At 39.0% G+C, this 12,764-nt stretch overlaps 1 protein-coding gene across 2 annotated transcripts in view; it reads right to left on the reverse strand.

The window, feature by feature from the left end:
* Positions 1-4,693: 4,693 nt before the first annotated feature.
* The window catches only part of TBC1D4 (TBC1 domain family member 4), a 104,813-nt gene continuing 96,742 nt past the window's right edge, over positions 4,694-12,764 (reverse strand). For both annotated transcript variants that reach the window (XM_067292778.1, XM_067292770.1), the window contains 3 exons: positions 11,319-11,488; positions 8,483-8,659; positions 4,694-6,979 (listed from right to left, as the gene is read on the reverse strand). In XM_067292778.1, coding sequence (XP_067148879.1) covers positions 6,761-6,979; positions 8,483-8,659; positions 11,319-11,488 — 566 coding nt within the window. In that variant the 3' untranslated portion in view covers positions 4,694-6,760. The remainder of the gene's footprint in view (positions 6,980-8,482; positions 8,660-11,318; positions 11,489-12,764) is intronic.

Raw genomic sequence — 12,764 nt, forward strand, 5'->3', positions numbered from 1 at the left:
GCTGTAGATTCTCCCTCATCTATATTTACCCAGACATAATACCAGCTGCCTACACAATTTTTGTCTTGCTAATGCACAGCAATAATCACAGATCCACCCACAGCCCATCTATTTTGGTAGAGTGCAGAAATAGACATTAAACCTATAAACGTCAGAACGTGCCTTCATTTTAGATGTTAGTATTATTTAAATTAGCACTTGAATGATGTTTCCACAATGTGATAGCTTTTCAAATGATGGTATATTGCACATGAAGTGCACTGGCCCTGCTTTAAGCACCTTCAGCCCATTAGGCCTATCTATAATTTGGTGCTTTTAGAAATGCAAACACATTGTAGAAGAGATGTGGTCTCTTTGTTTATGCCCAGAGTCCCCAGGGAAATGCTGCTGCCATAATTACCTGAGTATAGTTTGAACATTAGGCTCTGGTCGGTAGGTAAACATGCCTTGCGCTTGTCATCCAGACATATTTGGTAACAGCTGTGTCCTTATTCTTATGGTGGTTGGAACAGCATATTATCTTGAATGTGTCCTCTGCATTTTAGAATAAGTGTGATATTCAAAAGCAATGCTGTTGGAAGGAAAAACATTAACTGTAAAGTGAAAGTAGTAAATAATGTTTTCTCTGTACTGCCAGGAAAAAGTAATAAGAGCAAATTCTTCATTTTTTGTTCTGATCACTGAAACGACTGTAAGATTAATTAAAATAAAATGTGAGAAGAAAGACGAGTTCTTTGAGATTTAAGGGACACTGGAAGGTCATTGCAAGAAATTATTAAAAAAAAGTGGAGAATCATAGTGAGGTTGGATCAACTCCATGCTGGTTGCAAAAGACAAAAATAAATCCTGCTCAGCAAGAACAGTACAAAAGGAGACACCCAGCATCAGATTGCTGGGGGACAATATGCTTATTGTAGGGTGTAAAAGTGGTGCCATAGTCCTCTCGCACAGCAGAAGAGGCTAAACACTGCAATTGAGACACCCGTTTCCAAGGCGGCCATATCCGTCACTTATTAAGCCCTCTTATTACGGTAATTCTTTGACCCTGACCATCACTTTTTGTTACAAATAGTGTGCAAATAGAACATCATGCTCCATCAGGCAGGAGAATAAATTGATTTTCTTCTCTAAAAGAAGAGCCATAGTGTTCTGTTCACACTGCACAGAAACGGGAACTGCGAAACCTCCAGACACATAAGAGCTGCACATATAAAAGCAACAGTGACACCTCGCGGACAACGTACAATTTTAATAATGAAGTTATTTCGTCAGAAGTGTCAAGTTCAGCAGATTGTGCGATCACTGAAAAATTAAGGCAAACCTGTCTGTCACACTGGAAAACTGCCCTTCGCTGAGTGCTGGAGAGCCCAGTGCGTACAGCCCGGCAGCTTCACACAAAGTTAGCCTTGCTTCCTACCGGAAGAGCACTGAGCTGACGCTTGCTGGCTTTGCCTGGGAGCGTAGCACAGGACTATCAGGTGCAGTCACACACCGTGGCCCTACAGCGGGGTTTTAGTTAGCATCAGGAATACCCTTCTCAATGCAATCTCCCACTCATCCCCAATTACTGACCTGGTTTGCACCACAGCACTCTCTCAGCTCATAAAACTACCCTGGAAGATGTCTTCCAGAAACATGCAGACCACAGTGGGCAAACGGGCGCTCAGCCCATGGGACCAGACTTGACCTAGTCTGAGGTAAAAAGCTGTGAGATGCAGTACCACAGGGATGGTGGACCTCAGCCCTCCCCAAGCTGTGCAAAGGGCCAGTTCCACTTCTGAATGTTTATTAGTCCAGGCTTTGCATGGCATCATTGCAGCTGCTTCCAGGCTCTGGCTAGCCCAGATCTACTCATCACTTCACACTGTACCCCTCAGTAGCCATTATTTCAGGCCATTATTTCAGGTAGCCCACTTGCCTCAGAATTCCAGCCAAGGGCAAATTAACTATAGGCTCAAAACAACTCCATTAGCCTTTCCTCACTGTTTCTTCTGCTCTGAAACAATTTTTTTCAGCCAGATGGTATTCTAGAAGTGAAGGAAAGGTTTATACTATACAGAATGCTTCATTTTTTTTACTCTGAATTGGATCATACAAGCAGTTTAAGGCTTTTAGATAAAAATAGCTGCACACATATAGACATTTGCAGCTCCAAATACTAAGCTCACACAGGTGCTTAAAGTAATTGTTCAGAGAGATAAAAGCACACAGTCAGTGCAATTACATCTCTAAGTTTCCACAGACTATTTCCCCCACTAAGAAGCAACATCTCTTTCAGTACATTACAATGCAGCATCTTACAAACACAAGCTCACTCAGGATTTCTTCCAACCTTTGTTCCAGCAGAACACTAAACAACCCATGCATGGCATCGCTCAGCATGCACGTCATACTCTCTAATAAGGAACTAGGTATTAGAACCAATACATTTAAAACATCTAACTTTCTTTTAACATAGTAAAGATTTGAGTAAGTTGCAATTTGAATACAGAAATAGCTTGGATATGTTCAGAGAAAAGTTTTTCTAATGATAAGACTAAGAACACCAACAACTCCCAATTTTCTTATAGAAAAAGTGGTTGCTGAACAAGAGTTTTGAAGAGAACAGCATTAATGAGTGGAAAACCTTCTCAACTCAAAGGAAACACATTTTGTTGAAGTTTCCAGCTTGGTCCAGAATTAAGTTTAATATTGCAATCAAACAACACACCTAGCACCAATCTGGCTGGATTCCACTTTGTTGCAAGCCAGTTGGCACACACTCCAGCAGCTGTTCAAAGCACACAGTAATCGCTACTTTACTCCCCAACTTTTGACTGTTGCTGCTCAGTTTAATATACTTTCAGTTGGAGTGAGCTAATATATTAAACTTTAAGCATATAAACTCTATCCCTTGCACACCAAATACCTGGAGGAGGGATATAGCTAAGCATTTGATATTCCACTTTGGAAAAGACAGTTAAATCTTGTTCTTTCTAGTCACTAGAAAGGCGGTTTGGAGAAGGTGAAGCCTACACTGAATACATTTAATAGCTAACACTGACAGTAAAAGCTAAACAATGGAAATACAGAATCAATTACAATCCTTCGAACTGATGGCATAGCCTGGGAGAAGGTTTAAAATGTTACAGCCATCTATGATGACTACATAGATAGAGCAGATATTCACAGATATTAACACTGCCTGGGGTTAGTCACTTCAATACACAATAGGATATTCAAACTAATATCTATCTAGTTTCAGGTTTAGATTAAGTATCCAAATTCAGAAGCTCTGGACTGTGAGAATGACATCCAATTCTTGCACAAACCACTGGAACTGCTTGTGCAAATTCCTTCCTTTACTGCAAATCACTCTGTCTTCTTACAGTGATGATTTTAAGCAAAGCAGCGTCACACTGAAGGGATAATCGACTCAAGATTACCCAGACCTAATAGATCAGTCTGGGCTTTCCATTTGGGGCTTCAATTGGAACATATCTTTTATTAGTAGAATCATTTCCAGTAAAATCTAATGGACTTTCACGGAAAAATGAACAAAATACAAACCTAAAGACACCTTAAATAAATATTCCTCTTTTAGGAGAGGGGAAGGGGGAAAAAAAAAAAAGGCCCACACCTTTCTGACCAAATTTGCCATTCATTAGAGATATGAATGCCATAAAGAGAGCTCCTTATGCTAGCCCTTCTTAGCAGCCTGACCTATTTCAGCTGTATTCCTGGCAAGCAGTACTTTTCAGTTACAAGCTTGTTTGCTAGCTAAAGTTACGAATCTCTTCCCAGACCTTTCAAGAAAGCCCTCTGCCAGCAGAAACTAGTCTAAGTTAGCTGCTCCTGGACACAGCAGATACTTTTTCCTCATTAGGATGAAATAGCTGTGAGAGCTTTTATGTTTAGATCAGGCAGAACACTAGTTTTATTCTGAAAACTTTTTCCCCAACATCAGATAAAAGCAAGATACAGGAAAAACAGAGCAATTTGACCAAACCCAGGAATCAGCCCTTCTCTCAAGAAAATATCCTTGCCACTTGATCTCTGTCCCATTGCACCTTAGACTTCCCTCTTCTCAGTAGCATAATCAAAACCCAAACAGAAATTGCTTCTGCAAAACTGTAAGATATAGAGAAAGAGAAATACAGATGGACACAAACACCCTGTCCACCACGCTCAAGTATACTTTTGCTGAAAGAAGCAAATATTTTTGCTTTTTGACCTGAAGGTCTGCAGCCTATCTACTTCAGCATAGATTTCAAGCTAGATGCCCTAGAAATACCCTGGTTACAAGCCACACTTGCATCCAAAAATGAATTCTATGATAAAAGTCCTCAGCGTCATGAGGCACTTGTCTCACTGTAGTTTTACTTCTATAGTTTATTTCTATTTGTTGTCACAGTGTCCTCCTCCTCCTTCCAAAATAGATGTACAGCATCCTTAGGAGTTCATCAAATTATTATTCTCAACATGCTTACATACCGAACAAACAGCTACAGAAGAAAAATACCTTGAACGTGCAAAACTATATTTTTACCGATAAGAATTTCTATCATGCCTGCATCCTTCTACAAATGTTTTTTTTCCACAACTAAAAACTATAAACAGATTTTTTTTTTTTTAAATCTTCCAGGAAAACAGTATTATTAAGAATAAGACTGGTATTCAAAGTGTAGAAAAATAAAACTAGCCAGAGGCCATGGGAAATGCAGCAATGACATTTATTAGAATTTCTCCAGGCATTACATGAAAAATTTGATAAGTGAAACAGAGGATAAAGCACATTCTGTGCAACTTAAAAAAAAAAAAAGATGATATATATCTGGATAACCATGATTCTTTGTAATACACTCTACTGCAGTTCCCCAGGATTGGTTTTGTATGTACATATCAGATAAAACTTACTTTGAACAAAACTGAAAAGAACTGCCTTTTCACTTGGCATTTTTCCACCTGATACAATACAATTGAAATATCTAGACAGAGTCCACGTAGTTTTTATACACAGTGTTAAGACCTTGCACCCCAACTGTAACAAGAAAGACTGTTAAGTAAATCAATATTTTTAATCAAAAAAAACCCACTACGGAAGTAAAAACACAAAAACAGAAAAAAAAAAAAAAAAACCCTCAAGAAACCCCAAACCCCTCAGTTCCGCAGCAGTGTGCAGCAAATCAGCATGGTTGTTCCTCAGTTTTCTTTATGTCACCATAAAGCATAACACTTAGAAAGCACTTGCTTTCTAAATTGGATAATCTTATGCATAAAGACGCTGCTGGATTTGGCACTTTGCTTAATTGTTTTTCTCACCAAAAAGAATAAGTGTTTCCTGAAATACAGTATAAACGTTAAGAGATAACATGAGTCACTGTGACACTCAATTTAACAGTTCAGACATGCATCCCAAAATACATATCTATTACATATTCATCTAAGCCTCTCTGAAATTTCTGCTTTAAAACATTTTCAAATCTATATGCATCTTATCACGCCTTTATAAACATATTTTCTGTCTTGAAATGACCAGAGCTTACCCTTCCCTCTCCCCAGAACACACACATTCATGATTTTGTTTGTTTTAAAAAGACCACCACAAAGCAGTATTAAAACAGGAATAACCTGAAAAGCATGAAACTGCTCCTGCACTTCAGAATCCCCTTTGAAATGTATATCCACTAGATATGTGAAAACTGAAAGGTACATAATACTTGAAACTTGCTTGGTCCTCCCAATGCACTTTTGCTGTACTTCCTGCAACCTGCCTTGATTCCCTTGTCAGATGAAATCCAAAACCAGCACTCTGGCTCCCACCACGATAAGACAAGGCTTCTTGCAAGATTTCTTTGGTTAAATGAGAACCTCTTCCATGTCTAACTATTATCACAGCAAGTCTCCTACAGATAATTAACACCAGAATAAATACTACTCCACAGTCTTATTTCCTTCCACCTACCATCCCGGACAAACCACAGAACAGGTGGAAGCAAACGGGATGGGAAGGAAGTAACAGTCACCGTTACCTCTTGCATTTAAAAGTTCTGCATGTGTGTGTATAGATATGTATTTAAGTCCAAGTTACTTAGGCTTAGCTGTGACATGATGTTTTTCTTCAGTTCCAACATGCACGTGGAATTACATTGCTGACTGGTACAGCCCAGGCAGTGTATGGCACTAAACTCTCCTGGTATGAGCCAGGAGCAATACTTAATTCTGTGATTCTGCATTACTATGTACACAATGTCAGTAGAGTTAAATGACAGGCACGCATGAGTTCACATAGATTTTCTATAGAAGACATGACACGTGCTGCTCTTTGGAGGGAAAATTACATTTTTTTTTTTCTTTTTTTTTCCCCAAGTATTATTCAGCATATATATAAAAAGACATATTATCCTCATTTCACTACAAGACAAGCACATCCAGAGTGAAACTGTAGTTCACCATTATCTTGGCTTTGACTACTGATAATTTTTTTATCTTTTCCATTAGGTCAACTCTAAATATATATCTACTCATAATAATTACATGTGAGAATCCTTTACTTCCCCCTTGTGATTTATTTACACAACCATAAAAAAAAATTAATAGTCTGAATTTGCATACTGAGATTTGAAGGCCCATCTGTAGCTATGAGCGTCCCAGCACTAGTTTTGGATAATACCGTTGCCTATTGCTTTCCAAGTTCACTGAAAGCAGCATACTCATCTATTCTTCCCCTTAATATTTGAAGTTATGCTGCTTAGAAAACCCTGATTTATGGCTTATTTCCTTATTTTGTTTTATTATTTGGATTATAGTTTACTTCCTTCAGGAGCAGTTCACAGTCAGACAATGCTTCTGTGGGCAAATGCTTCATTATCTGCTCAAGAGTCTTTTGATATGTTATCTTCTCCCGTTCCAGGGACTGAATTACAGTCTTCATTTTGTTCTCTCGAGTCAAAATAGTCTCCAGGCTGGATTCCAGACTCTGAATTTTAGCATGAGCAACCTGCAAATAATAACATTATCTTTATATTACATTAAGATATTCTAATTTTTTTTATTATTATTATGGTATACTATTTGGTAAGGACACAATAGAGGTACACAGATACTTCTAAAAGACATCTGTGTATGCAGATGATACAATGAGCACCTACTGTGCACCACACAGAGAATCTCCTTACACGCAGGGCAACTTGGAAAATAGGAAATCCTCTCTGAGATGAGCGCTCTACTTCTTGGCTTTCTTTTTTATATAGTGGCCAGATTAATCTGAAGGATTTTTGAAAGTGTTACAGAGGGAATAAGATGTGTAAGTTGCAGTGAGTGAAAAACATTTGGCAGTAACACAGGACTGGAGTTGTAAAAGACTCTTCCACAGCGGGAAGGGGGGGCAGGGGGGGAAGGGAAATCACAGCAGCTGAAGTAGCACTGGAAGAGATGACTTGCCCAAAAGTGACAAAGCAATGGGAACCCTACGGAAAAAAGTAAAGTAGCAGGATAGAGAGATGAGAGGGGGAAAACAAACCTAAATAGTTCAGTCTAGAAACAATGCTCCCCACTCGCCAACAAAAGACCTCCAGAAAGGAGCCTGACCAGTAATCAGAAACCTTGGACCTCAGCAGCGGCAAATCTCTCTCTGCAGGAAGTGGAGAAACTCTGATCAATTGTTATTAGAAAAGGGAAAGAAGCCCATACAAACAAAAAGATAAAGCGGTTAAGATATAACTGAGGAAGATGTATTAGAATCCAGCAGTCTGGAAGAACAGAAGAACGTCCACGGAGCCTTTCAAATCATTCATAGTTTTTCTATGACCTTCGTGCAGTTTCAGAACAGAGATAAAAACCCAGCTAGTAACCAATAATCATAATACCCAAGTAATTCCCATTCTCCATAACATCACAAGAGCAGAGCACAGCACCTGTAGCCCATAAACACCAAAATAACAAGGACATGATATGATCCTTAATTTTTTTTTCTTCCATTTGCAGGTTTCAGAAGCTGAAGGTGCTCTCCAGGATCTTCTCAATGCTGGTTAAAATGAACAAGGAAATATTGAAATGGCCTGGTGACACAAAGTGGTCTTTCAGGAAAATGCAAGACAATACATATAGGGAAATCTGAAACAAGTCCTGGCCTGGCTATGAGAGAAAGGGTAAACAGTGGAGGAGGGAGAAAAGCTCATTTCTTAGAAATTTCCAACAGGGAAGCAAAGAGATAAAGGGTTAGAGGATTGATTTTTAGGCCAGATACACAAAATTTAGCCAGCAGACTATGTTATGAGAGATAAGCCTAGAGATATTGTAAGAAAATAAATATCTAAAGCAAGAAGGAATAGTACAAGGAATGACAAAAGGGTTAAAAATATGCCTAACATAGAAACAAATTATTGTAATAGAACTGTTCAGCTGCATAAAATGTTGCTGTCAAGAGACCTCCCATGCACACTCCTATTGGCTACATCATAGAAATAACCTCTCCATGAGTTATTGACTGTTAGTCATTTACCTGTAGCTTCTCCAACAAATCCATGTTTTGTCTCTTTAGGTGGCTGTTCGCCCTCTCCAGCTTCTCCAGAGATTCACCTTCATCACAGGGATTCACATTTTCCTGGAGTTCATCCTGCAGCACATGATACTCTACTTCATAGGCATGGAGCTGTTTTGATATATCCATCTCAAACACCTGCCAAAACACAAAAATTAATTTTTACCTGCATAGGAAGCATTTATTCCATATGAAAGCTCAGTTAAGAGACAACTCGGCTTGATGAACTTTTTTTTCCTGTTACTTTTAATAAAGCATTTTATGTGCAAGTCTGCAGTAAGAGCATTTTAGCATATAGAGTTCTTAATTGTAGCCATAATAAGTTACAGACATTAGAGTAAACTGGATCACCACTTTTACAATTGCCAAATACTACCTCTAATGATAATGATAGATAATGATACCTCTAATAGATATCATGATAATAATATATCAACAGAAGTCTTATTTCATCCAAGAATTTAATAATCAGGCCAAGTCTTATTATATTACTCAGGAATATAAAGAAGTTTAAGAAGAAATGTTTAAATTCAATTCTCACCAGCCTCTGATGGGAGCAGAGTCTCGCAATGAGGAAGAATAAACCAGGAATCGGACCACCACCCTCAAAATGGCATCTCTTGACTCCAAGTCCCCATTTATAAGTTTTTATGAAACACTGTACATGGTTACACAGCTTCTCTGTGCTCCATCTCTGGCATGAAAATACACTACTTTCCTACTGATAAACACCTAAACATCTTGAATAAAGACTACAGTGTGCTCAGTCCTACAGTGATGAAGCCATATGACCCTTATATGTATATAGATCTAGTCACAGCCTCTCAGCTTCCAAAAAATTACCAAATAGTTTAGACAACTAAGGGAAGGATGTCTACAGTGATATGTTAATTCTGGTTCTTATTCTAGAAATCATGAACAAGTCACCAACAAAAGACACACACATAACAAGTTCTGCTTTACATTCACCATTCTTCAGATAACTCAGATGTGACATAGAAATTTAAATTATGTAAGGTGTTCCAACCAGGCATGCAATGTGCCATTTTCTTCTGATGCAACTATCCTGTCAGTTCTTTTCTGAGTATTATAGTCCCTCATAATATCTCCATTTTTCTTTCATTATCTGGGATAATGAAGGTCCTGGGAACTACAGCACTGATTTAGCCAGATGACTCCACCTACAGCCAACCCAGGTAGCAGTAACAGGACACAGGTGGTCTGTATGTTCCTACAGATCCAGAAGGCTGCTCAGTGCGAGACCACACCACAGGAAAGCAGGCTGTCCTCCTCTCAGAACTAAGCTGCCCAGCATATAGCCACATCCACCTTTGCTCAGGTGAAAAAACCCACCTTTTACTCAGTCAGATCTCTGCACAGAGCCGGTTCTATCACGTTTGTCACAGCACAGTTGATCTGCAACTCACACAGACCACGGGACAGAGATTTAGTTTCTAATAGCCTCAAAAATAGTGAGCTACCATCTCTATCATTGTCAGAATCAGTAAGTTGTGAAGATACATATTTAAAGTGCCTGTAAACAGGCACAGGATTAGCATGGCTATCACAATCAGTGCAGTGAGGAGTTTAAAATTTTTACTACAGGAAAGTGCTCACAGCAGCTGTCTGCAAAAGTATTGTTAAACAACAGCCCTTCAAATGTTCAAGGGTTAACTCGGACCTAGTAACGCAGCAGTATTAACTGAGCTCCTGCATATGGAGATTGTTTTCTAGAGATCTATTAACTCTGAGTTGCTGCCTAAAGGGGAAAAACAGCCCACAGGCTCACAGTTAAGGCTGAGATTGAAGTTAAGATTGAGACTCATGCACAATTTGCAGTGTGAACGCAGAGGAAGGGGATGCATGGAAAAGATGATCCAAGGCACTGACAGTACTTCGCAAGATGTTACATAGCAAGCTTTAACAGACACTTTTCTTAATATCAGCATGCCTTTGTTTCTCTTTCATTCTTGTCCTTTAGCATGAGTTGCAATGACACTGATGAAGTACCACTACTCCAGTCCTCCTTTCCCTTACCTGAGGAAGGCAAGGTCACTCCCAAGGAGCTTTTATTTCTGGCACCTCCGAGCACCTCCCAAACGCGACCCACTCCATGGACAGTCTTGGAGTGAGAAGGGGAAGCTGGATCAGGGCACCCTACGGTGACCTCCAGGAGGGCAGAGGCATGCATGCGACAGAACAGCAAAGCCTGCTTGACCTTGACTTTCAGTATGAATACAAATCATGAAAACTGGGCCTCACAATCCTAACTTGTGGGATTTTAAGCTGGAGGAGTTAAAAAAGTTAGCACAGGGTAACTGGCCCTGGGCAGCCAGGAGTTCCAGGGACCAAAAGGAGACATTGCTATGATGCCAGCTCATCCCATCATGGCGAGTTCTGCTCCCTGCCCACTAACAAGGAGCATGAGCAAGGTTTAGGATTGTAAGATAGGCTACTTTTACCCTGCTGCTGCTGATGTGAAGTTTATAAGAAAAGTTACAATTTTCCAACAGTTGGGCAGAAAAAAAAAACAACAAAAAAACCCAAACAACTTAAAAAGATCTTCTCTACTAACACTGAAGTAGCAACTAAATTCCTGATAGAACCACAGTTCAAAAACCATTGAAATTAAAGCATACCCTATTTTTATACAAGTTATTGGGAAGATGACTCCTTTGTATTTCACACCTCAGCAACTGAGAAAGGAACATACTGGAAGGAACTTTAATATTTACCTTAGGCACAATCTCTTACAAACAAAATGAAAAACAAAGAAAAGGAGAAAAACCAACCTTACCTGGGTAATAATTTTTTCCATCTGAGCCTGAGTCATGTCTGGAATAGTGCTTTTAAGAAAATCAACAGTGTTCTCAAAACTCTCACATTCCATTATAGATGTTTCTTGACTGCTAAGTAGGCTCAGTGCTACTTTAAATATGACTTCCGTTCCTTGAAGAAAAATAATGTCTAAAAAAGAAAAACATTAAAATACCTTGAATATAAGAGCTAAAGTAATTCAATAAATATATATTTGCTGGGATATTTTTCTCTTTTTCCTCTTTTTAAGCAAACATACTACATATTCATTCAGTTCAGAAACACAATAGATCCTATTTTAGCATGAGATTAAAGCAAAGAAAAACATTTTCTGTCATCTTATAGATGTAAGAGCACATTAAAAGAAAGTACTGTATGCTGAAAGTACCGTTATGCCTGTAACAGTTATCTGCAATAAGCATTTCATTACTGTCTACTGTAGATTATAGACTATTAACTAACTGCTAACTGTTTCTAAATTCATCTGTGACTGATGAGAAATGGATCACAGCCCTACATACAACAGTATTTTACTGTTTTTTTTGTTTTTGTTTGTTTTTAAGGACTGACTTCTGCCTGTAGAAATATGATCATTTAACTTCCAATGCCAACTTCCAACTTTCAGCTTCCAGTCATTGTTAACTTCCAATACCAATCATATTTTTTTCAAAATCCATAGTAGTGATCACAGTGGCTATAATTTAAGTCCCAAACCTATACTTGGAAGTATAATGACATTCACATGAAGGAAAAGTCCAGGCCTTGCTGAAGTCAGTCCACACAGGCTGTACAAAAACTAGAAACCTGGTCACAGGAACTGGAAACAGTCTCGGCAGTGATGGTGGCCTTGCAGCTACTGAGATGAAGGCAGCACGTGAGCAAGTCATCATGACTCCCGTGCTGTTGGCTCAGTCATTCAACCAAGAGCAGGGCCACGCTACTGAGTAGCCACAACTTCCCATGCCAACACTGCTAGGCTATCCCTGGCCCTAATCTGGGGTCACAGGTAGCACCAGGACACTGATGAGGTATTCATCTCACTTATAAACCATTCCCAAAACTCTCCCTTCTCAACTATACGATGCACATTCAAGCAGCACAAATATACATATTTTGTGTGCGCACACACACACACATATATATAAAATGTATATTTTAAGTATATATTTTGAGATTGGTAGATGTTAGCCACCTCTTACTGGTATGCGAGAGTCTCACAAGACACTGAAGATACAGGAATCCAAAGCATTAGGCTCTAAGACAGCCTGTTGACATTGCAGTTTTAAAATGAAAACACACCTTGCTCTAGTCATTTACAGAAAAGTGAACACTGACCCTCCCCACCCTCAAAATTGAATTTTCCAAATTCAGAGCTCACTGAAGCAAGAAACAAAGCCAAAAAGGTAAGAAAAGTACTTTAGTCTTG

The sequence above is a fragment of the Apteryx mantelli genome, chromosome 1 (genome assembly GCF_036417845.1).
Source record: "Apteryx mantelli isolate bAptMan1 chromosome 1, bAptMan1.hap1, whole genome shotgun sequence".
NCBI lineage: Eukaryota > Metazoa > Chordata > Aves > Apterygiformes > Apterygidae > Apteryx > Apteryx mantelli.